Source organism: Pteronotus mesoamericanus, unplaced genomic scaffold (genome assembly GCF_021234165.1).
Source record: "Pteronotus mesoamericanus isolate MK-2021 breed Mesoamerican mustached bat unplaced genomic scaffold, CSHL_Meso_final contig_347, whole genome shotgun sequence".
NCBI lineage: Eukaryota > Metazoa > Chordata > Mammalia > Chiroptera > Mormoopidae > Pteronotus > Pteronotus mesoamericanus.
Window position 1 is genome coordinate 10118336 of NW_026555137.1, and position 23271 is coordinate 10141606.

The 23271-nt window shown below is 48.5% G+C and overlaps 1 protein-coding gene across 3 annotated transcripts in view; it reads right to left on the reverse strand.

The window, feature by feature from the left end:
• The window catches only part of TP53BP2 (tumor protein p53 binding protein 2), a 49381-nt gene that overhangs the window by 25709 nt on the left and 401 nt on the right, over window positions 1-23271 (reverse strand). The window contains exons 1-3 of one of the 3 annotated variants that reach the window (XM_054576636.1): window positions 9187-9318; window positions 5175-5322; window positions 83-196 (exon numbers count right to left, since the gene is read on the reverse strand). In XM_054576636.1, the coding sequence (XP_054432611.1) occupies window positions 83-196; window positions 5175-5322 (262 nt within the window). In that variant the 5' untranslated portion in view covers window positions 9187-9318. Of the gene's footprint in view, window positions 1-82; window positions 197-4921; window positions 4970-5174; window positions 5323-9186; window positions 9319-23271 lie in introns of those variants that run through there. The other 2 variants (XM_054576635.1, XM_054576637.1) reach the window with 2 other exon arrangements.

Here is a 23271-nt window from a genome sequence, read left to right on the forward strand (position 1 = left end):
TCACCCCTCCGACTACCTGGTTCCATTCCAGTGCCCGTCACGAAGTTCAAACCTGCGTTATGACCCGCAGGAGGCTACCTACCCATGTCCCTGCCGGGGGCGTGTTCGTGACGAAGGAAGAAACGCACTTCATTCCTCTGACTTCCAAATCTTTGCAGAACATCAAACATCCGCTCATTATCTGCAACTGGACGTTCTGGAACAAAGACAGACGTGTGGTGTTATCTATCACTCACGCAAATTATGCCCTGGGAATGTAGAAAACACGTGCAGGTCACGGGTGTTCACTCAGAAAGGAGCCCTCAGAAACGGAGATACCGCAGTTCCCCGCGCGCACGCCAGGCCCATGGCCAGGCAGAGACGGGAAGAGGACCGGGGCTGCGCCGGGCGCAGGAGCTCAGCCTGCCTAACCCCACGGCTCCTCGCCGGCCAGCGGCCTGCCACGCAGCCCCGGGGGCCACAGGCGCCCATCACCCGTCACATGAGACGGTGGCCGAGGTCCCTGCAAACTCTAATGGTTCTAGGATTCTCTAAATGCATAAACCAAAAATTTTAAAAACAACTTTCCAAATAGCCTAGTCTGAAGACTGTTTTTTAAATTATAATTTTAAATACTATGTTTAAAAAAATTAGATGTATCTATCTCCAAACAACAGGCTACTTACTGCACTGGAAATACATCCATCTGGCCCTCCGGTGAAACTGCCAGGTGCCAGGACTTGTCTACAGACTAAAAGAAGGGCTCAGCTACACACCCGAATGGGGGGAACTTCAGGAGAAACAATATATCTTGGGCTCCCATCAAAAAATCTCCCAGTCTCAAGGGACCTGGATATAAAAACCAAACACACTGCTTGAGGATGCAACCAGTTAAAATAAAAAAAAACCCCACAAAACTCCAGTAATGTCAGTCAGTATCACTTTTAATATGAGATGTCTGAAAGAGCCCAAGAAAACTCAACGCACTTAGAGTCAGCAATCAAAGACACTACCTAAGCACTGTAAATAAACAACGTGGCAGAAAACGGAGCGGCCAAGCATTCGGCAGCCAATTCTATGAGCTAAGCCTGAACTTAATCGTCCTGGCTGCAACAAAGTGCAACTCTGGTTCTATTCACAGGAACACAACAGACTGAGCTGACACAGACGCCCCTCTTCTGTAAAGCACAGAAATTCTAACCAAGACCCTCCCGAAAGGGAACACTCATAGATGAGTAGACATCCCCAAAAGACATTGAGTAGACCCTCCACCTCCTCACCAAACACACACACACACACACACACACACACACACTCTTTATTTAAAAAGAAATAAAATCCCCACATTCCAGAAGCAAAGAGAGAACTCAAAGTGAAGCAACTTTCAGTCCCTGCTGGGTTGGACCGTCTTAAAAGGGCATGGACCTTCTCGTATGGTCTAGGAGCTAAGGCCCCGATAGCCTATGATGACAGGAGGCATGGCCTGCACAGGCCACACGCGGAAATACTCTCCAAAGGTTCTCAGGGGCCTCCACTCACACCCCCACTCCAACCTCGCCTCTCCCCACCACGGGGCCGGTGCCTCCGTGACTCTGAACGTGCCCTTCCTCGCACGGACGCTCGCCCCCAGCACCCTGTGCGCCTCCTGCAGACGGAGCGTGTCCGTCCGTTACTGCGGTCGCCACGTCGCCTTCTAAAGGTCTGCCAAAACTTGCCTCGCCTTGGAGGCGGCAAACGTTCATCTCCGCGTGCCTCCCGATGGAGCAGGTTCCAAGTTCATCACAGGAATCCAAGAAACGTCCCCTACACAAACAGCTGAGTGGGCCGTGAGGGGACAGGGATGGCAAGTAAAAGCTACTCGTTGTAAAGATTGTCCATTAAAATAAGAAACTTGAGAAGCTAGTAAAATCAAAGTTACATATTTACTGTCTTTTTAATGGGGGCTTTGGACAATTTATAGCAAAACGGGGGTGGGGGGAACACTAAAACGTTAAGCGCTATCACGTCCTGAGAGCTAATACCAAACGTGCCACGGCCGACGCTCAGCCCGCTGCAGGCTGCACCCCCGGAACCTTCGCACACGCCTGTGAGACAGGTTCGTCATTGCCCCGGTTCTGCAGACAGCGCACTGGAGGATTACGCGGATGAAGGACCTGGCCTTCGACTGCAAAGCCAGTACATGACAGAGACAGAATCTTGATACCCAAGACCTCGCTCTTAACCACACATACCACACAGACTTAACCCTCAAATTAATTACGAATTCACTGCAATCAATCAAAACTCCCAACAGAATTGTTCACAGGGCCTTTCAAGGAAATTCTAAAATATATCTGAAAGAGAAAGCATAGCTCAGGTATTTTTTTTTTTTTTGAAACAGCAGAAGAATGAAATAAACACGTGCCTTAAGATTATAAAACTACAAAACCCAGCACATTATAATACCCAACATATTATAAAACTAGAGTAATTAAAACTGGTTCTGTCCTAAACAAGAATTAAAAAATAAGAGAGGCTGTTACAGAAACATCCCTTTGTAGGAGACAGAACACAGCACACGGGCAATGTGGCATATCAGTGAGGAGAAAACAACCGCTCTGCGAGGCACCTTAAGGAGGTTCCCTCTCCACTGGGGAAGGAGGTTAAATCTCTAACTCACCCGACACAAAAACTGAGGAGGAGGACAAAGGATGGGAGGGGAAGGGAAGGAAGGAAAAGATCTTAAAACTCTTATCATGAAATAACAGAAGACTATGTTTACAGTCTTGGAGTAAGGAAAGAATTTTCCCACAAATAGGATAATCTGGTGTGAGGTCCACAATAGGATTTTTTTGTTTGTTTGTTTGTTTGTTTGGGTTTTTTAATGCCTACAAATCAAGAGAGAAAAGGCAAAAGCCAAAGAAATCCTGAAAAAGGGCTAAGGAGAAACAATTTTTTTAAATGGAAGCCCAAAGGGCTAATAAATAAATTTAAAAATGGTCAGTATCAGCCTAGCAAAAATTAATATATCATTGTATCAACTGTTGATGAGGAATACTTTTAGAAATAACTGGTAGACTTTTATATAACTTACATAGGCCGCTATAACTTATATAGCCTTTGTTGAGGGAAATCTGGCAATACAGTGAATTTTAAAATGCATGACCTTTTAACCAAGCAATTCCACTTCTGGTTATCTACCCTAGAGAAATGTTTGCAGCATTTATAAAAACAAGAGCAGAATTAATTTAAATGTTTATGAATAAAGGAACTGTTAGATCAACCACAGTTTATGCATACCATGAAAAATTATGTCATTAAAAATAATAATGTAAATTTACACATCTTAAAAGACCTCCAAGCTATGTTGTGAGGTAAAACAGGAAACTGCAGGATATTAACATGTATGACACTATTTAACACCCCATACTGTTTCTGTAGTAACACACGAATGCAGAAAAAAGTCTGAAAAGTTATCTGCTAAAATTATAAGCAATTACATCACGTGATCGGGGGTGGGTTTGGGGAGAGACTTCCATACTATCTATACCATATCCTCTTTTACAAAAAGAACAAATTCGGATGGTGTTTGTCTGTTTTGTTTTAATGTAAAAAGTGAGAAGGAAGAAACCCGTCATCGTCATCCCGCACTCCAGGTCGGTGACCTCCGGGGACGCTAGAGAGGGACGGAGGCGGCGGCCCCAGGGCCCCAGGGTCCGGGAAGAGCGCGAGCCTTGGCAGCAGGAAAGAGGACACCGAGGACACCGAGGGGCGTTTCCGTCACCTGCCGCATGTAAAGCGCGGCACTTCGGTGAACGCGAGGGGGCACTCACTTATTCGGTCCGTGACTTCTGACCGAGCTCCTACTACGCGCACGTGGGGACTCTCCCGAGCTGGGGGCAGCCATGACCAGGCGCGCAAGGCCTCTGCTCTTAGGGAGGTGACACTCCAGTGCGCGCGTCTGGGGCACGGGGATCAACGAGGCAATGAAGAAGCGAGCGCACACCCAGAGCGACACGTCTGTGCAGAGGGTGAAATCAGGACGACCCAACAGAGCGCTTCGCGGACACTTCCGCAGGGGCTCAGGAGAGGCCTGTCTGAGGGGGTGACATTTTCACTGAGATCCCAGTGACTGGAAAGACCGGCAATGACCAAATCCAGAGGGAAGCAAGACAGGTCACGCGGCCCGTGAGTGCCGAGGGGCGGACAGGGGCTGAGTGAAGGTCGCTCCGGAATACAAAAAGGTGCAGGAGGGGCAAGGAGGAAACTGGTCCCCGGTGACAAGGACAACCACCCTCTAAGCACAACCTACGGCCAAGTGTTCGGGTGTTATTGTCCGTAGCAGACAACGCCACGACAGAGTGTCAACAGGAAAGTCAAGCTCCGGGATTTTCATTTAAAAAGCATCACTTGGGTTTCTTTACGCCAACGGTCGACTCTAGCTCCTACACGAAGGCTAAAGGAAAAAGCAATGCAGGGACACGAAGACCTTCCAGCACGCCCCACGGCGGGAAAGCCCGCCCAAGGGGAAGCAGATGGGGCGGCTGGGGAGGACTGAGCACTCAGCCCGCGGCAGGCCCGGCTCTGAGACCGGTGTGAACCCGGCGCGCGGCCGTGGCCGCGCCCCCGGGGAGAAAGCGGAAGCAGCGGCGCCCGGCCGGGCTGCGCGGGGACCAGGCAGAACTTAGGAAGAGTCACTCCCACACCTACAAACCCCTAAGGGGCCAAAAAGAAACCAGGCTGCCCCATTTTAGAGCTCCAAAGAACTTCACTGAGGGATTGATTTCAAGGCTTAAAATAATGCCTATGATTTCACCACTGCCTTCTGCCACATAGTAACTCAACACTGAATAGCTTTCCCTAAAAACCCACAAAACCTTAGGGAGGGCAAAACAATCAGGAGGCCTCAAATTTCCAATTAGGCAAAACCTAAGCGTACAAAAAATACTTATGCGCGCCATACCGGAGCGGCCACCTGGTAGGTCAGCTGCCTGCCCTTTGACCTTTCTACTGCGGTGCCTTCATTGTACTGCAGAGAAAGAAAAGGGCAAAAAGGCTCCGTCTCAACAAAGCTGGCCCGAGAACACTGCCTCCCGACGGACATGCTGTTCTACAGGTCCGCTGCGGATAAACACGAGCATCGCCCTTGGCGACAGCCAACGCCGGCCATGACACGAGGCGCGCAATGGACGCGCCAGGCGGCCCGGCTCTCCTACCTGAGCCACACCACACTTCGGCCAAATGGCAGTCGCTCTCGCCAGGCTCCTTGCACAGGTCCACCACGTCTCTGCACGTCGTCTCTGGGGTGACCGGCACCTCTGTGAAGTGCTGGTCGTTGTCGCTGAGGTACACGGTGAGAAACATCTGGACACAAACAGAGAGAGAGCGCCACAGTGAGCAGGACGGTCCATGCCGGCTCTGCGTCACTTTTCGTTCACCTTCGGTTCCTCCCCCCAGCCAAGTGCCAATGGTCAGCGGAGCCACCTGGCTGACCCCGGGCCCCGGGGTCGGGGGAGCAGAGCCTGCAGGGCGCTGGAGTCCAATCAGACCAGCTCACGTGAAAGGTCAAGTGAAATCATTCTCTGCCATTTCGTCTATGCGATCTGCCCACCAAACACTTCTATCATTCTCAGTATGTGCCACACCTGCGCTGCACGCAGCTCTTCCTCTCGGTCCCGGGAAGGTGACCGGGATGTCCCACACACATATTCACGCGTGGCCTCTTTCTGGGAGGACACAGAAGGACATGATGTGTTGCTTCTGAGGGGAAGAGGGCAGCCTAGTCTGTATGCCATGGGCGCAAATCACCCATTCCAAAAATGCTGTTTTTAAACCTAAAATGTTTTAATCACGTTAAATACCTACTTTAAAGCATGTCCTCATCAACCAGGGGTAAGAGGAAATGATCCGCTTTTATGCTCCATATACGTATCTGACCTTGTAGACAAACATTCAGCCAGCAGAGGATGGAAGGGGGTCCAAGCCTCTGCTTCTTGCAACCAAAACTCAGTCCCCATAAACGTATGTAACAGAGAAGGTAACCCAGAAAACTAGAAAACATAGGCAGTAACGCATTACAACCAGAAGGTAATCCCGAAAAGTGAGACCAGTGGAGTCTGTTGAAACAATAAATGAAACAAATTTTAAAAATTAAAAAAAAAAAAAAAAAAAAAAACACTGTAGTTTCCCAGTAAGAGGTCAGACCTTCCCAGCTAATGATAGCAGCTTTGCACATTCTGATACAAAGTTCTAGGCTTCCACTTGGCCAGCCAGGCAAGGCTTCAAAATTGTTACACAAAAACTGCAAAGAACTGAAAAAACAAAACAAAGCAAAACGATTAACTCAACTTACATAATTCCACCTGCTGCTGCTCTGGCAAAATACACAGCCCATTTATTGAGGGAGATAAACAGTTTACAGTTCAGTACGAAATAGTACCTTCTCTCCTCTGTGTTCCCCACTCACACCAAAACTTTCTTTGAAGTTGAGCACTTCAAGAATAGTAACTGTTTTCACTGTAAATACGGGACGTAGAGGTGTTTATGAAATAGAGAAGTGTTTAATAAACAGTCTGCCTTCTAAACACGCTGCACCGACACACCAAGGCCATTATTACCTGAGGTAACAGCACCGTGCCCTGTCGACGTCACCCCTGAGCGCTCTCCCACATGCGGCCTCAGACGCCCATCAACGCCCAGGCAGGCAGAACAGGTATTATTTTCTCTTTATAAATAATAACAATGAAGGGCCCAGAAGTAATCTACTTGGCTACTAAAGGCGAGAGCGGGGTACAGTTCTGTTCTTCCGACCCACCGCTACCTTTATGCTGTCCCTTACAGCAGAACGTATTGCATTGGCCAAGAAGTACATTTGGTTTTTTTCCACACGATGGCTCTAGTAGCACTCAGTTGTCTTTAACTTCATTTGAAACAATTGTGTTAGGCGGTATTGTGACAGCTGTCATATCAGCGTGCATTTTTTAAAAAAACTTATCAAAATTGATGAATGTTTACACAGCCATTTTAATACTGAGGATGAAAGAAAATATGCAACATTTTCGGTATGTTGTGCTTTATTATTTCAAGAAAGATAAAATGCAACTGAAACAGAAGAAAAGATTTGCGCAGTGTATGGGGAAGCAGCTGTGACTGATCGAATGTGTCAAAAGGGGTTTGCAAAGTTTTGTGCTGGGGATTTCTCGCTGGGCAATGCTCCATGGCCAGGTAGACCAGTTCAAGTTGACAGGGATCAAATCGAGACATTAATTCAGACAGCAGACATACTCAAAATATCCAAATCCATAAAGTTTTTGCTGACAATGAAAACTGTGTTTTTTATTTCATGGAAGAAAAACCATACAAACTTTTTGGCCAATCCAATATTAGGAAACGCTCTATTTAATGACAGCAACCCAAACTTGAATAGAGATCTGGTCTTCGGCTTTCTGGAAAACAATAGCTTCATTTATTTAAAAGTATAATTACAAATACAAGTGGTGATGCAACATAAACCCAGACTTATCTTCTGGAGGGCGGGCCCCTTGTAGTACAGGTTTCCCCACTGGATGTGTGTTCGAGGGACCCACCTGCCTCAGTGAGTGCACAGCTGGCGTTGTTGCGAGAGGCTGCGTTCGGCTTCAGGGGATTTTTTTTTTTTTTTTTTGGAAGATCCTTTCAACACTTTTGCGCATCTCATGAGGGGCGATTTCCAATCACCCTTGCCCACAAAACACTGAGTGTTCGGTGGCTTTTCACCAAAACTGGCGTGACCCTCATGCCCCACCCTCCCTCGTCACTTGATCTCACCCCAAATGACTTTGTTTGTTTGTTTGTTTCCCTGGATGAAAAAAGTGCTCAAGGGGAGATGTTTTGCTGCCGTGGAAGAGATGAAACAACAAATGGCAGAAGCATTAAAAGGCATCAAAATCGACGAGTTCAAAAACTGTGTTGAGCAGTGGGGAAAAAAGTCTCCGTAGGTGTATTGCATCAAACAGAGAGTACTTGGAAGGTGACTGAAGTCTAAACACGTAAGAATACATAACTTTTTATCAATAAATTCCATTTTGGAGGGTGTCCCCCCTCGTAAGAATGATGAGTGCTGTGTTCTGTTTAAGATCACTATTCCCCAAAGAAACCACGGAATTAATACTGGAATGAACAGCAAGTGCATGAACTAACCCGGCTGCCACCCTTCCTGCATGATTAGCTCCCTGGTGACTTCAGTAATTGTACTGAAAGTCCTCGATGCCTGGGCCACACCTGGGCCGGCAACGTGACACCGTGACACGGGAGGGAGGCTTGGGTCCTAACCCCAGGTTTGTTAATAATTGGTTAGACTACCTTAGGGAAGTAAAGGCACCTCCCAGAATCTCAGCCTCCTCATCTTCAAAATAAGAGTCTTTAAATCCTGTAAGAGCTGCTGCTTGTTTCTGCTGTTTATTTGGTGTCAGAGTAAAAGCCACCGTCTTTACTAACAGCTTACAGGTTAGACAGCAGCAATTCAGGGTGAAGTGAGGGCCTGAGGGAAGGCAGAGATGAGCGCAGAGAAAAGGGGTAGACTGGCTGGGAAAGACAGGCTGCGGTGGCGGAGTGAGGGTGGGGCGAAGGGGAGTGCGAACTGCAGAGCCCAGCCATTAATGAGAAAGTAAAATCAGGAAGCAACCAGGCTGCTCCGTGGCGTGGGGGGGGGGGGGGGGGGCCCCACAGGGGAGGAGGGAGGGGCGGGTTGGGATCAGCGCCTGACCCTGCCCACCCTACCCCTTGGCCCGCTCCCTGCCCCACCCTGGGCTCCTACTAGAGCCCTGGGCTCTCCGTCCCTCCGTCCACCAGTGTCCTCCTTGCTGGCCCTCACATTCCAGGCACCAGCCCCTCTCCAAGCACCTGCTGCTCCTGTCTGCAGTGTCCCTCCCTGCAGGCCACCAGAGCTGGCCCCTCAGATGCCACCTTCTCAGTGAGGCCTTCCCAGGCCCCCCTTCCTGGAATCCTAAGACCACCCGCACACACTTCCTGCTCTGTGTCTCTGCTTGACACAGTCACTAACACATTATCTTTATTTAGTTACTGTGTTTATTTAACTTGTTTCTGTTACCTGCCTTCCCTCCTGGAACAGTCCAGGGTTCTACTTTGTATCCTCTGCACTATGAAGGTGCCTGGCACCTAACAAGCAAACAAGCAGCATTGATCACAAGTAGCCCATTCCCTGGCCATGGCCTCGCTCCGCAGGCTCACCTCCGGCTGCCTGGCACGCGAGCCCTCCCTCGCCTTCCTCAGGGCGTGGGGGGCACAGCACGGAGCCGCGCCAGGTCGTGGGGGGGATCCGGGCGCCCCCTCCTCGCTCCTTCGGACGCCCGTATCACGCTACAGCCACTCAGTATTCCCAGGCCACCTACTGTATGTACGAGCTACATTCTCACGTAGAACTCACACTCACTAAGCAGCTAAGAGAGCGCATAGCACAAAATTCAGGAGAGGCAGAGAGCCGGGCGCAGGGCCAGCCGGCGGGGAGGGAGCCGAGTCCTCATCGCCCAACCAGCTGGGCTCCCTCCCCCTCCTGTCCCTGACACTCCCCACCGGACAAGTGACCGGACAAGTGACCAGCAGCCAGGTGGCCTCTGGAGGGAGGGGCTTGCAGAAATCCGCCTCAGGGGCCCCCGCGCAGGTGGGGGAGAGGGAGAGGGGCCTGGAGGGCAGGCGAAAGCGCCTGGGGACAACAGCCCTCCCATCTGCACACCCACAGTCACGACTTCAACGCCCACGTGGTCGGAGAGGGCCCCTGAGCAAGGAACTCCACAGAATGGCCCACGCCCCGCGAAGGCCCCCAGCGGAGGAAACAGCCAACGGAAGGACCTGGAGGAAGGATGGAGCCGGGCACAGCGGTGGAGGAGGAAAGGGAAGGGTTACCAAGACAGAGTGAAAGAGGCCGGGTCATGCAAGGCTTTACAGGCCGCTCACAGAGAATGTGGCTTTTAATCTATGAGGTCACCGGAGGCAAGCCACTAGGTTAGTGCTTTCCAGGGGCTGGGGGTGCGACTTCTTTTTGGGGCGATGAAAATGTTCTGGAGCCAATGGCAACGGTTACTGTAAATGTACTGAAGAGCACCGAACTGTGCATACAGGTGAGCTTTACGGCGCACGACCTGTATCACAACGGAAAAGGCCCGTTACATGCTTACTTATGTGAGAGAGAGACACCTCTAAAGAAGGAGAAAACTTCCGGATAAAGGAGAGAACCATTCGGTGCTACACTGTGGGTGAAATGGGAAAAAAAACGAACGCAATCTGAGAGACTGAGGTTTCAGCAAAGGGCCATAAATGAAGGTCAAGCATAAAAAGTTATCTGTAGTAACCTTACTTCCAAGGTGCCACCTTTTCCCGACACTTAATATTTTTTAATGCACTCTGAAATACCATATTCCAAGAAAAGAGAAGTGACTTCATTCGCTTCTTTCCCACACGGAAGCAGAAGGGTTCCCTAGAGTTAACTCCCCTGGGAAACAGCTGTGAGAAACTTGATTATTCTCTCTGACTCAAGCTGCTTGCGAGTCCCCGGGAACCTCCCAGCTCAACGGTTTCCACCGTGAAGAGTGCGGCCACAGTCAGACCAAAACAGCACCTCGGCCTCGCATCTGATACACTGAACATCCCACTCGCTGTGAGCCGTTGCTGGGGCATCTGGAAACACTCCTAAATGTCTAGTGACAGAGCAGTGGGTTTTTCTTCCCGTGGTAGAACGGGCACCAGATCAGCCCTCTGTGCTGTTAAAAGGTGAACTTCCTTTCAACTTGTAAACCAGGAACTTCCTTTCTTTTTAATAGCGCTACAGGAGAAGAGATCGATCAATCAATAAACAAGAGAGTCAAGAGCAGAGAATGTAACAGACGGATCATATATGATAATATAAATGATAAAGCCTGAGGGGAAAATAAATGTACATTAAAACAATGAGGTAGCACTTAACAACTATTAGTTTTAAATTAAAAGATAAACTCCAAGAGAGGAGATTGTAAAAAAGTGATTCATTCAGGGACATGATAGAGATACATTGTTTAAAACCCCAATACAATGGTGATACATTGTTTAAAATCCCACTTGTAGAGTAGAATGAGTTAAGTATCAAAAGTCATATGGATACCTCATGACCTTATTTCTGGGAATTTATCCCAAAGGAATAATGGAAAGGAAGAAAAACTCTAAATGTCTGAAGATTTTCACTCCAGTCTTAGATCTATGAAAAGTAAGATGGGAAACTAACCAGCAATGGAAAAGTAAATTAAAAGACATTTGCTGAAAGGATTCCAACCCAGCTACCAACTGCTGTGAGCACAGTGTTGAAGGAAATGGGGAGCTAAAGTTAGGAGGCAGAGGAGCGAGTTGTGTACAATAACCATTTAAAATGTATGTCCAGGTGAACCGACTGTATGAAACACACAAATGAAATCAGTGGTGTTAGGAGAGCAGGTATCTCTCTTAAGAATTTCAGGTCTCAATATTGACCTATTACAATAATTTTTAAGCTGAAAGTACACTTAACATATAAACTGTGAAAATATATAAAAGAACGTGAAAATGTGTTATTAAAAATGGTCATAGTGATGATTACTTGTTTCTGCTTCTTAAGCTCATCAATTTGAAAAGAAAGAAGATTCTGGAAAAGATAAGACACTAGTTGTAAAAGTTGGGCCAGGCAACCTCCACACACTGCACACTAACTCAAGCCCAGGTCATGTCCGAATGAAGACTCGCCTTCCAAAAACCCAAAGTCACAGGCGATTTGCACTTAAAAAGAATGGGCCGTAGATTTATTTTTAAAAGCTCCGTTTTCACAATACACATGTTCACTGGAATCATAATGTTATGCTATTAATAAGAGTGAATCATTTTCAAAGAGGCATTATCTCAGATTAAAATGTGGAAAACTTTTCCAAAAAGAAATTAAAAACAAACAAAAAAAAAACTGGCTAGGGCATTTACAAGAAATCTACTTTGTGTCAGAGGCTAGTTTATTCCTTTGATTTAAAACACCATATGACATCTCAGACAGAGAAAAAAGGAACCAAGTATAACATGTTCCCATCACAGAAGGGAAATTAAGCTTTGTGACAACACCATCAGAGTTCTGATTCATAAAAACTCAAACCTCTCAGGTTCACCTCAGAGAAAAAAAGATATGAGGGGAGAAAACCTGTCCTTTGGAGAAAAATGGACAATCTGTAAAAGCACGACATAAATCCTCCCCAAATCTCGCAGGTCACCGCAGCCGCGCCGTAGGGACCGCCAGGTAAGAACGCTGGGAGTGAGTGCGGCCCGAGAAGGGCCTGGCGACCTTGAGTGAGGAGGGAGACAGAAGGTACCGCTGGTCACTTCACGCTCACACGCTGCACCCTCACAAAGGCGGGCCCCAGGCCGCCTTCCAGAAGGCGGTGCTGCGGCCAGGCTTCCTGCAGCCTGGTCTCCGCTGTGATACAGAAAGGGGTTTAATTAAGAAATAATGAACAAAATAAACTGATGAACAAAACAAAACCACAGGCATGAACCCGGGGAACAGCCTGACAGATCTCAGAAGGGCAGGCGTGGGGGCGGCGGGAAGAGGTCAGCCGAACACACGTGCTCATGTGCACGGCCCACGGACACAGATGACAATGTGGGGAGTCAGGGGGGAGAAAATGGGGGCACCTGTAATAGGGTCAACAATAAATATAAATGAATAAACAAAAATAATAATAAAATCAGCCAAAGCTTCTTTCAGTCTCTCAGACATATGCACAGCCACACACCCAATGGCGGCTTATGGCACAAGAAGGGGGTCAGAGACGAGAGGCGGGTCAACCCAGCCTTTGGGAACTTTCCGCCCCCTGCCCCTCACGGACCCAGCTGCTGTCCCCAGGGGTCACTGCACACCGGTCACCTGATTCCCCGATTCCCCAACACCCCACCCAGCTGGGGGCCGGCGGCCCCACTCCCCCAGCCTGGGCCGCCCTCCTGCCCCCCTCCCGCCCCCCACAGCCAAGGGACACCCTCGGGAGTCTCTGCGGGGCCTCCCTCGGCGATCAGAGTCCCTCCCAGCCTCCCTGACGATGGGCCCAGCCTTCCTGCAGTCGCCCGAGGGTCACCGCCGAGGGTCACCGCCGAGAGGCCTCCTGACTTCTGAGCTGGCTCTCCTCCCTAGACTTTGCTCCTGAGGCCGCCGACCTGCTTCTTAACCCTCATCAGCCACCATGTTTCCGCCCACCGTGTTCTATTAGGGGCCGCGACACTGAAACCCGCTGGCACACGGCGCGCGCGCTGCTTCTATCGTGGCGCACTTGGAAATCGGCCCCTCGGTGTCTGTGAGCCAAATCTGCAGCACTTAGAGCCAAGTCATCAAATCATGGTCAATAATTTTTTTCCACCACAAGCAACTCCTTGGGTCACTGTATCAAGACAGTACAGAATTTAGAAGTCAATACAGGAAGCCTCAGCACCAATTTGACCAGTACTGTTAAAAATGTTCGCCACACATGAAATACCCTGGCGGTTCCTTCGGTACTACACCGTTTTCTGAGATAGTCACTATTCTGGGAAAGGAGTGATACACCAAATAGGACGTGATTACTTTAATTGAGGGGAGAATTCATTACATACCTAAAAATAGTGTTCTCTCAGAGAGTTGCATGCTAGTCCTTGATATCTGATGATGTGACCACTTCACATACATAAACAGCTGACAGTCACCTCGCCTGAGACTTAGAGGAGCAAGATCCCACCCCCGCCAGGCCCTCCAAGAAGCTCTGATTCTGTGCCCCTCTCAGCCCCAACGCCTTCCTGACATCATCTGTCACTCGCTCACCCCGTTAGGACTTTGCAAGCACCTAAGCACAGTTTAGGCACAGGGGCTACAGTGAGGGAGAGGTTCGCGTTGTGGGGCAGGGGGGAGAGACTGCTAATGAACGAATGACCACGTGACCTACTGGGATGGACAGAGGCGGCAGCGGCGGCCAGGGGCCTCTCGGGGAGCCAGGCCCGGAGCCCTCGGGGGGAGGCGCCGCCCGCAGGGCCCTGAGAGGGCGCGTCCCACGGCCAGGAAGAAGGCAGCCTGGCAGGATCACAGGCCTGGGGTGGGGGGGCGGAGGGTAAACGGGCGAGATCACGCAGGGCCTGGTGGGCAGCAACAAGGCGTGCAGGCTTCTGCCTCAGCGGAAAGGCACTAGAGGAGTTCTGGAAGGGCGGGCCCCAGGCCCACGGCCTCAGCAGCACCAGGGAACTTGTCAGGAACAGAATGTCACCTTCCCGCTCCCGGGCCTGAATCAGAAACCCGGGGAGGGGCCCGGCTACCCCCCTCAGGCCTGAAAACCACTGCACTGGAGGGGGTGAGCAGGATGGAGGGGCCACAAAGCCGGGCTTCAGAGTAATTTGCTGTAAATAATGTACGTGACTAGTTGTTTCACCAGCAAATAACCACATATTAATCTGTCCAGAATGTACTGGCAATGATAATACCAACAGTTAACCCAATAGCGGTATCCAAACATCAAGGGCTCGTATATACTAACATTCATCTCTGCACATTTTGAATTTCAGGGAATTTTCATTTACTTAGAAGAAATATTAAGACCTAAGGCTTATTTTAAATTATCTGCTCCGCAGTCACAGCCTCAAATCACCAAATGGGAGATGTGAGAAACCCCCACGTTTCCTCCCACCTCTCCTTACAGCAGCTCACCTGTTCCCTGTGCCCTGTCCCTCAGGGGCAGAGTCACCTCTGTCCTACTAGATTCATTCCAAGGCCGGTCCCACCACCCCAGCCCCACACCCTGCAGCCAGAGGCAAACTTCCCCTTCCCTCCTCTAACACGGCACAGCGGAGGCGTCTCTATCCGTATCTTATCCGTCTTACTGGTCTATAAATTCCTTTAGGACAAAGGTTTCAGTTCTTAAAGGCTTCCTCCCACTTTCTCTCCTCCAAAAAGGCTCCCTGAGGGTCTCCCACACGGCAAATCCACAGTGCGTGTTTGTTCAACTGGCCCGGGGGGGGGGTCGAGGTTTGGTGACCAGAGCTTGACAGAGTATGCCCACGCCACTAGGAAATCGAGAAATGTCTCTAGATGAATATATGGTATAAAACGTCAACGTTAAAAGCCAGACAATGTCCCAAATGAAGAAAACAAAGCATTCTGCTTATGTTAGCGTACCTTCAGAAATCTTGTTTCTCCTTCTCAACGATGCCAGAAGCTTGACTTATATCGATGTCAACTTCTGAGTATATACTCCAAAGGAACTCGCTTTAGGCTACTCTGCTTTCAGTGTCTATCATAAGCAACAAATAAAATTAAAAAAATAAAAAAACTAGGCATACACACACACACACAACTAGTTCATTCCTGCTCTGCCCCGGCCGTTCTGGACGTTTGCTGTCGCCATGCTTTCTTCTGCACTGAGCGTTGTTGCTTTGTGGACATGTGTCTTATTTTACATCAGGGGCTGTTACATACTTCCGTCTGTTTTTCACTTTTGATCCCCAGCACCGTATTTCTAAGCCCCACCCACGACGCCATGAGCACAAGCGACCCCGGCTTCTAGCGCTCCCCTCTCTGCCTCGCACTTTGTTACGGGAGTGTTATTCCACTTTCAAAGATTTTCGCCTCGGTGAAAAGAGGTGAAAATCTTTGAGAATCTTTAAGAAAGTTCAAAATGCAATCATGGACCTAAATTTAAGCAAGCAAGAACTACCCTCACCACGGAAAATCAAAACTGAGAGCACTCACTCACCCACACAGAATTCGGCCGGTCCTACTAGTGTGGCACACACGGCGCAAAGCGCTGGAAGCAGAGAGATGGAAGGTGTGCTCCCCACCCCTTGCGAGGACATGAAACACTGCCTGGACAGTGCAAACAATACATGCCACGTGACAGCTTCCTCGTGGAGGTCCGTGTGACGCCAGCGAGAAGAGGAAGCACCGCTGCTGCCTTGCAAGGAGCACTGCGAAGCCCAGCACCCGAGGATGAGTAAGACAAGCCGGAAGGGGGCCGTCCAAGCAGAGGACAATCACACGTAAAAGCACAGGGGCGTGAGGAAACCTGGCATGTGTCACACTAGTTCCCTGAGAAACAAACGTGAAGGCAGGAACAAGGCTGGACAAGTAAGGAGGACACGCTCTTCTCAAACCGTGAGCCACAGATGCGCTGAAAAACTTTCAACGTGTAATTCTTGTTTACACACACACACACACACACACACACACAGTCTTGGCCAAGTCAGATGACACAGAACAGAGCACGGAGAGCACCGTGAAACGGTACGGCTCGCGGGGAGCCACAGCAAATGCGGCCTCAGGCCCCAGCAACAGTCCTCACACACGTTTCCTTGGGAGGCTCTGCGAGGCGGTCAGCAGATGCTCCCGCACGCAACACAACCCCGAACGAGGCTACGGGGGCAGAGGGCGGGTGGGTGCTCTTCTGCCCCAATGAAGCTCTCACACTACCTGGCCTCTTCCAAGGGTGGGGGTGGGGGGTGGTGCTTGAAAGGCTGACCTGTCCAGTGTTCTGAGTCTTCCCATCACCTCCACCATGAGGCTAATATTCTGGAGCAAAAGGATATCGCTGGCATAAAAAGGCTGAAATCCACTGGGCTAAACAATACCAGGGCTTTCTAACTGGGGCGTTCACAGGGTGCACTAGAATAAGGCCATGGATGTTGGTCTAGGAGAATTCGGGAGGGGAACGGGACACAGTCCTGTTTCAGAAAGTCCACCGTGAATGCATTAAGGGGCAGAGAGCTGTAAAGGTAAGACAATAACTAAGAAGAGGACTATAGCAGCCCAGGCAAGAGACAGGCAGAGCGGAAGAGGAGGGACGAAAGAGGGGGGGCCGTGACGCGGGAATGTTACGGGAGAAAGGAGGACCGACGCGCCGTGGCTTGGCGCCGCGGTCTCCTGCTGCTGAAAGCAACAAGCAAAGTACCAGAGAAGACTCCTCTTTCCCTTTAATGTAACAGTGCAAAGTATTTCCCGAAAAGGGTTATTTTGGATAACCCTTTTCGGGAAATCCACGGGTTATCCAAAAATGACCTGCATATCACACGCTAGCTAGCCGTTACCATCTAGATCGTCCTGTGGTGCAGAAAAACTCCGACGCGGGGAGACCTGTTCCAGAATTAAAGTCGGCTCTCCCTGATTCCCTGATGGCTTGCTACTTTGTATCTCTGTCAATAAAATGAAGACATCACTGATTTTTAAAAAAATGGTCAAGGGACTTTTAGATGAAAGCTTCAGAAGTTTCCAAGGCAGTACGGCCATGTGGCTAAGAGTATGCTGAGTGTAAAGCAGTTTTAGGTCATGGCTCCTTAAGAAGCCTGGCATGTTCTATTCAGTCTCAAAGAGCCACAGTGACAGAAGGCGGCTTTCTCTCAAGCCCTTCAGAGCTCGCGAAGGATATACACAGTTTGGCGTCTCCTCAGTCCCGCAGAGGAGCCTGGGGCTATGGGAGTCCTCTTCCCCTGTCCCTGCCTTGGGCTTGCCCCCAACCCTGGGCAGGTATAGCTGTTTCTTCTCTCTAGATGTTTAGAACAAGCGACAAGCTGTGTTCACTGAGTTCACAACCAGCTCCTTCCGTCGGCCAGGCCGCTGGTGGGATCAGGTAACACTTCTGTCCACTTCAGGTGGCTTCCTGGAGCCTTGCCTGCAGCAGGCGTGGTCCCCCGAGTCCTCCCACCTCTCCCAGTTCTTTCATCCCAGCACCTCCACAACACATTCTCCACACAGCAAGAGGGACCTTCGCCTTTTTAAAAAAAAAAAAAAAAAAAAAAAAAGATTTTATTTATTTTTAGAGTGGGAGGAAGGGAGGGAGAACAAGAGGGAGAGAAACATCAATGTGTGGTTGCCTCTTGAGCACCACTCCCCTGGGGACCTGGCCTGCAACCCAGGCATGTGTCCTGACTGGGAATCGAACCAGAGACCCTGTGGTTCACAGGTGGGGGCTCAATCCACTGAGCCACACCAGCCAGGGCAAGAGTGACCTTTTCTAATCAGTCAGATGATGACACTCGCTGTTTAAAACTCTTTCCGGGGCCACCACACCCCTCCCAGGACACCTACACTCTCTGCCCCGCCCAGGAAAGCCTACCTGCTGCACCTCTCTCCTCCTCAGCACCTGCCCTCTCCCGAGCCACCAAGCCCAGGCTCACCGGCCTGCGCGCGCCCTCCAGGCCTGTGCCCAGGAACTCTGCGTTCTGGCAATGCCGCTCACGGAGGTCCCCCCAGCCAGCTCCTCCGGGGCATCCAGATCGTGGCTGAACTGTCACTTCCCTGGCCATCCCAGGTCCATTTTGCCACTTCAACCCCACTCTCGTGTTTCCTTTTTTTATTTTCCAACTCCCTCCCCCACCTGCCCCCGACTGAGCTTCATGAACGGTAAGGTCCTTGAAAACGGTCTTATTCTTTCCTGTATCCATGGCACTTAGAACAATGCTTGGACCACAGTGGATGTCCACAAACACTTGTTGAACAGATGCTGTCCCCAAAAGGCCATCCGAAAATAATCAACAGGTTGAGGGGGAAGCATGAAGAACAATGATTGAACGTGCTATCATTCCACGTCAGTTCCTAGTTTAGTCCCAGTAAGTTCATCTGATTAAATGGAACCACTGCCCTTCCTACACAGACAGCCCTGAAGCAGCAAGTGGAGACCATGTCTTTTCCTGCACTCGGATCGAACCGCAGTCAGCGTTAGCATTTCTGTGATAATTCTCTTTTGATATGATAGTACGCCAAGTGTTTTAAGAATCGCTGCCTCCTTAATACTCAGAGCTCCTGAAGGATCGCCTATTGACTAAAATTCCTTGGCTCTCCCCATGAGAAGTAAAATGCTAATGTCTTACCTGCCACTCCAACAATAAGTATACATTTCATACCCAGTCTGTCATCTACGTTTTCTTTTCCCAATTACTTCTGATTACAGAGAAAATATTCTGTTCAGTACCTAGCACGCCCTCAAACTAAAAGTATTTCAATAATGTTTGACTTGATAAAGTGGCAGGAGCTGAGAGAACACTCTGGATTCCTAACCTCTTGCATCCCGCTCTTCTTATTCTTTGAGATACTTGGTAGAGAAGGTTGGTGAGAGGTTTATAACACATAAGGCAAATCATAACAATGTTTATCAGCACGTAGTCACCCTATCTTCGCTGAAGAAGGGCTCAGTGTTCAGGTGGCTTTAGGAAGACGTTTTACGCAGTGCCACGCTATGGTAGATTACCAGGAGACAAAGGTCTACAGTTTTCTTTAAAAGCCCCAGAAAAGAGAGGTTTTGTTTTATTGTTTTTCCTGTCACTGTTGGGGGGCTGGGGACATGAAGAGGGAGAGAAACACTTCCTCCTGGACAGCAGCTGCTTAAATGACCCTCCATGCCCTCTCCAGATTATTCTACACTAAATTTTAAAATATAAGCAGCTGTACGCTTGTGCTGTTCCTCATAAAGTCTAATTTTGTTTTTTTCTGGAACAGGTAAAACTACAGAAATTTTTAAATGCTCTTCAGCTTTTAATTAATATAGCAGAAGTCCCAAGACAACAACTTTCACTATAGCACATGACATGTGAGATCCTTTGCACATTTTTTCAAATACATGATTTGTTTAGCAGCCTGTGGGAATTACAATTCCATAGAGAATCTACCTTAAATTTTATTCGGGAATAAAACCTAGGCTAACTTGCTAAATTACTACTCAACCACAAAAAAAAGAATTCTTTCAGCACATGGTACAGTCACAGAAATACAATATTGCAAAGCTGTAGCTTGAAAGCTTTTTAATTTCAAAACAGAATTTCAGTTGGGAAAATATGTACAAATAAAACCAGACTTTTACATGACAATAATATAACTATTTAAGCAGAATGCCCTTGGTTGGTAGAACTGAACAAGCTGCACAGTTGTTACCTTTAGAAATAGAGCAATCCAACCAACCAGGTGTCAAACTTCTAAAGGGGCTACTGCAACATCCCATTTTTGGGTTTTTTGTTTTTGGGGGGTTTTTTTGCCCTAGGTTCCCAAAATCAGAAGCACACATCATCAGCTATCGCTATACAGTATCATGGAATAACTACAAACGATGCTGGAACCTCGTTAGCACTGAAAGATAAAATGCCATAAGTTTAAAAATTAAATCATGACCAGTTCAATGGAGCTTTTTACAATAAGCTCTTCTTTTCTTAAAAATATTATCTGTATTACAGCTTTATGATGAAATTGGCTTAAATAGAACACCAAATTAAATCATGAGAAAACCCATTCTCCAATGCATTACAGATAAACAACCCATTATTGCTTCATTTTAGAGTGTTAATGTAAACACGAAGCTGCAAATAAGCGATCAAATGGAAGTTATTCTTTGCCAAACTACGCTGTTCGGTGCCACTCTGTCAAACTGACCGCTCTGCCAGTGCAGGGGCGGCCGGACACCCGTGGCCGTGTGGGTATAATTAAAATTAAACACGTTTAATGGTCAGCTCCTCAGTCCCGGGAGTCGCACTTCCACTGCAGTAGTGGCAGACGGTGCCTACCGCGCGGGACAGCATTTCCACCATCACTGGACATAAATGCCAGATATCCACCACCTGCTGCTGAGCGATACGGGCTCACCCAAGTCCCAGGGCCCCAGTGTGGCACCGCAGGGTACTGTGTGTGCAGGCTTTCTTAATTCACTTTTTCAGCAGAGGTAAAAACAGAAGTCTTTATAAAATCGTACCTACAAAGAACAGTGAAGGCTTTTAGAGTTAACTAAGCTCTTTCATCAAATATTGTTTGACTGTAACACATCACAACATGACGGTAATGAAAAAAAGATACCTGATACAATTTTAAGTCGCTGAGAGATTTTGCTTTTAATAATTATTTCTCTTTGATAATGAAGTGCAATGAAACTGGCTCCCTAAAAAGCCATGGTCTCAAACTGCAAATGAACCCTTGTTTAATGAAGAAAAACAAGGTGTCAAGCATGAAAGATTAAGCAGTGTCTCCTCGCCAAGTTGTGGAAACAGCAGAGAATCAGCGGCACCCACTCCGGCAGGTGTCTGAGCGTGACGGGGCAGCGCACCCCCTTCCGCGGCGCCCCTCATTACCTCTGTTGGGACTCTCCGTGCTGTCTCCTTATTTTTAGTTAGCCTGCTAACACGCACCTTCCCCTTCTGGTTTTGGGTCCAATTATCACTTCAAGTCCCACATGAAAGAAAAATCACTTGATTTTCTACCGCTGGGTGAGAAAACACATCAACACAATTTATTTGCACATTTTTAATACGATGCAGCCTACATGGCAAACTGTTCCCTGCAGAATGCCTTTAGAAGCGAGCCAAAGGATGCACTTTTAATGGCCCAGAACCGTACACTTCAAAATGGTTGAAGTGCTCATTCTGATATTAAGTTCATTTCCCCACCACAACAAAATAGCATATCAAGGCAACTGTCTACATTCCGACACTGTCCATTTTCTTGTAGGAAACATAATGGTTTTCCTGGTAAATCAGTTAGGTTTTTCAAAGGAAATTCGAAACCTCACTCAGTGCTAAAATAAAATCCATATTAGAAGCTAGAGGTGAGAAATATATTTAAGAAAACAGTTCTATTTGCAAGTACCCAAAATATTATAGGATAAAGATACATATAACATGGGCTTACTAAATGAAAATCTATTTTCCTATGTTTACGTTTTGCAAGAATAAAAAAATCTCAATCTAACCAATGTTGTAAATTCAGGAGAAGCTCTTACCTAGCATCTATTCTGAGCTAGGCACTGAACTAGTTACCTCGTAACCAGTAATTCCAATCCTCACAACCACCCTAAGGACTCAGTACTATTATTATCCCCATTTTACAGATGATAAAACTGAGGAACAGATCATTAAAAAAGAAAAAAGGCGTACGGTCGCAGAGGTAGCAGCCGAGCAGATACTGAGTGGTAATCTGGCTTCCAAGGCGGCAGGCACGCCAGCACACCATACTGCCAGCCTCTCCATTAAAATCCTGCCCTGGCATTAGAAAGGCCATCAGAAAGAACCACCCTGCAAAATTCAAGATAGTCCCAAGAGCTACAAAACTTTTCACAAAGTCTGATGATTTGGTATGCGGTTGGGGAGGAGGCAGCAGAAGGGTTAAGATACCTAAAGGGTATCTTGAAATAAAACTGATCTTTAAGGAAGAAATCATTTGCAACAACCAACACTTGTCTTGCTCCTATTTGTAGGAAAAATTCACAGCCAGCCAACAAGAGTCACGCTGAGGCAAACAAATGTAAATCCCAGGAATAAACATTTTAACAGCAAACTCCTTCCCGCTTTTCTCTTGTCTGTATCTAGTGGACGTTCCCATCACAAACCTAACTTCATAACCAGGCATTATACTAAATTAGGGCACACACTGCTATCGACTCTTTCACGTTCCTTGACTCCTAGCAGGACAAAAGATCCCGAACTATCTAAACTCAATTATCGAGTCCAATAAATTCAGTCTGTTCCCTACATGAAAGTTTAGGACACGTTCCCATGACACAAGTAGAGGGGACCAGGGGACAGAATAATTCCACTCTGCCTCTGTGACTGCACGGAAACAAACTGTGCGGCCGCGCCGCTCCGCAGATTGTGTAAAAGTGAACGTTGCTTCTTTGTTTGAACAAATGAAGCCTTGAGAAAACTCCAAGACGATCCTGCTTCCGTGGGAGGGGCGCAAGGACAACTTTTCTCGAGAAAACGCACCACACCAAGTCTGCAGTAGCCACTGAAGCCTCCCAGACTGTGTGGCCGGTGGCGGAAGAGGCATTTCAAAAATGCATCAAGCCCGCAGTACACCTGTGGCCTGGTGGCCACGTCCGAAGCCCGCGGGCCCAGGAGGAACTCACTGAGCCTCTAGAGCGAGCAGGCACAGGCGTTTTACTGCGATCCAAAGGGGTGCGATTGCATTTTTTAAAACCAGTTTTCCAGAAAGACACAGAGCGGCTTTGCTGCTACAGCAGGTCCCAAGATCGAAATTCAATTTAAAAAAAAGCAAGGGCACTCCTTTTCACTACGTATATTCCACTCCAACGAAAAGTTGTTTGGTTTTGATTTTGTTTTTAAGACAAAAGCAGTTAAGATTCCCGGCTTCCCTGGTTTTGACCTTCAAGAACTGCAAAAAGTCAGGATCCAGCCAGAGAGAAAAAGAAAAGTTTGAGTGGCTGCTCTGAAACCGCTGCGGGGACCCTCCTCCCGCGCAGGGTCTCCCCGCTCCCGCCCGCCGGCCGTGGCTCGGGGTGGGAACCCGCAGCGCGGAGCCGCGGCCGCTCCCCGAGATTCGCAACACACCGGCCCCCGCCA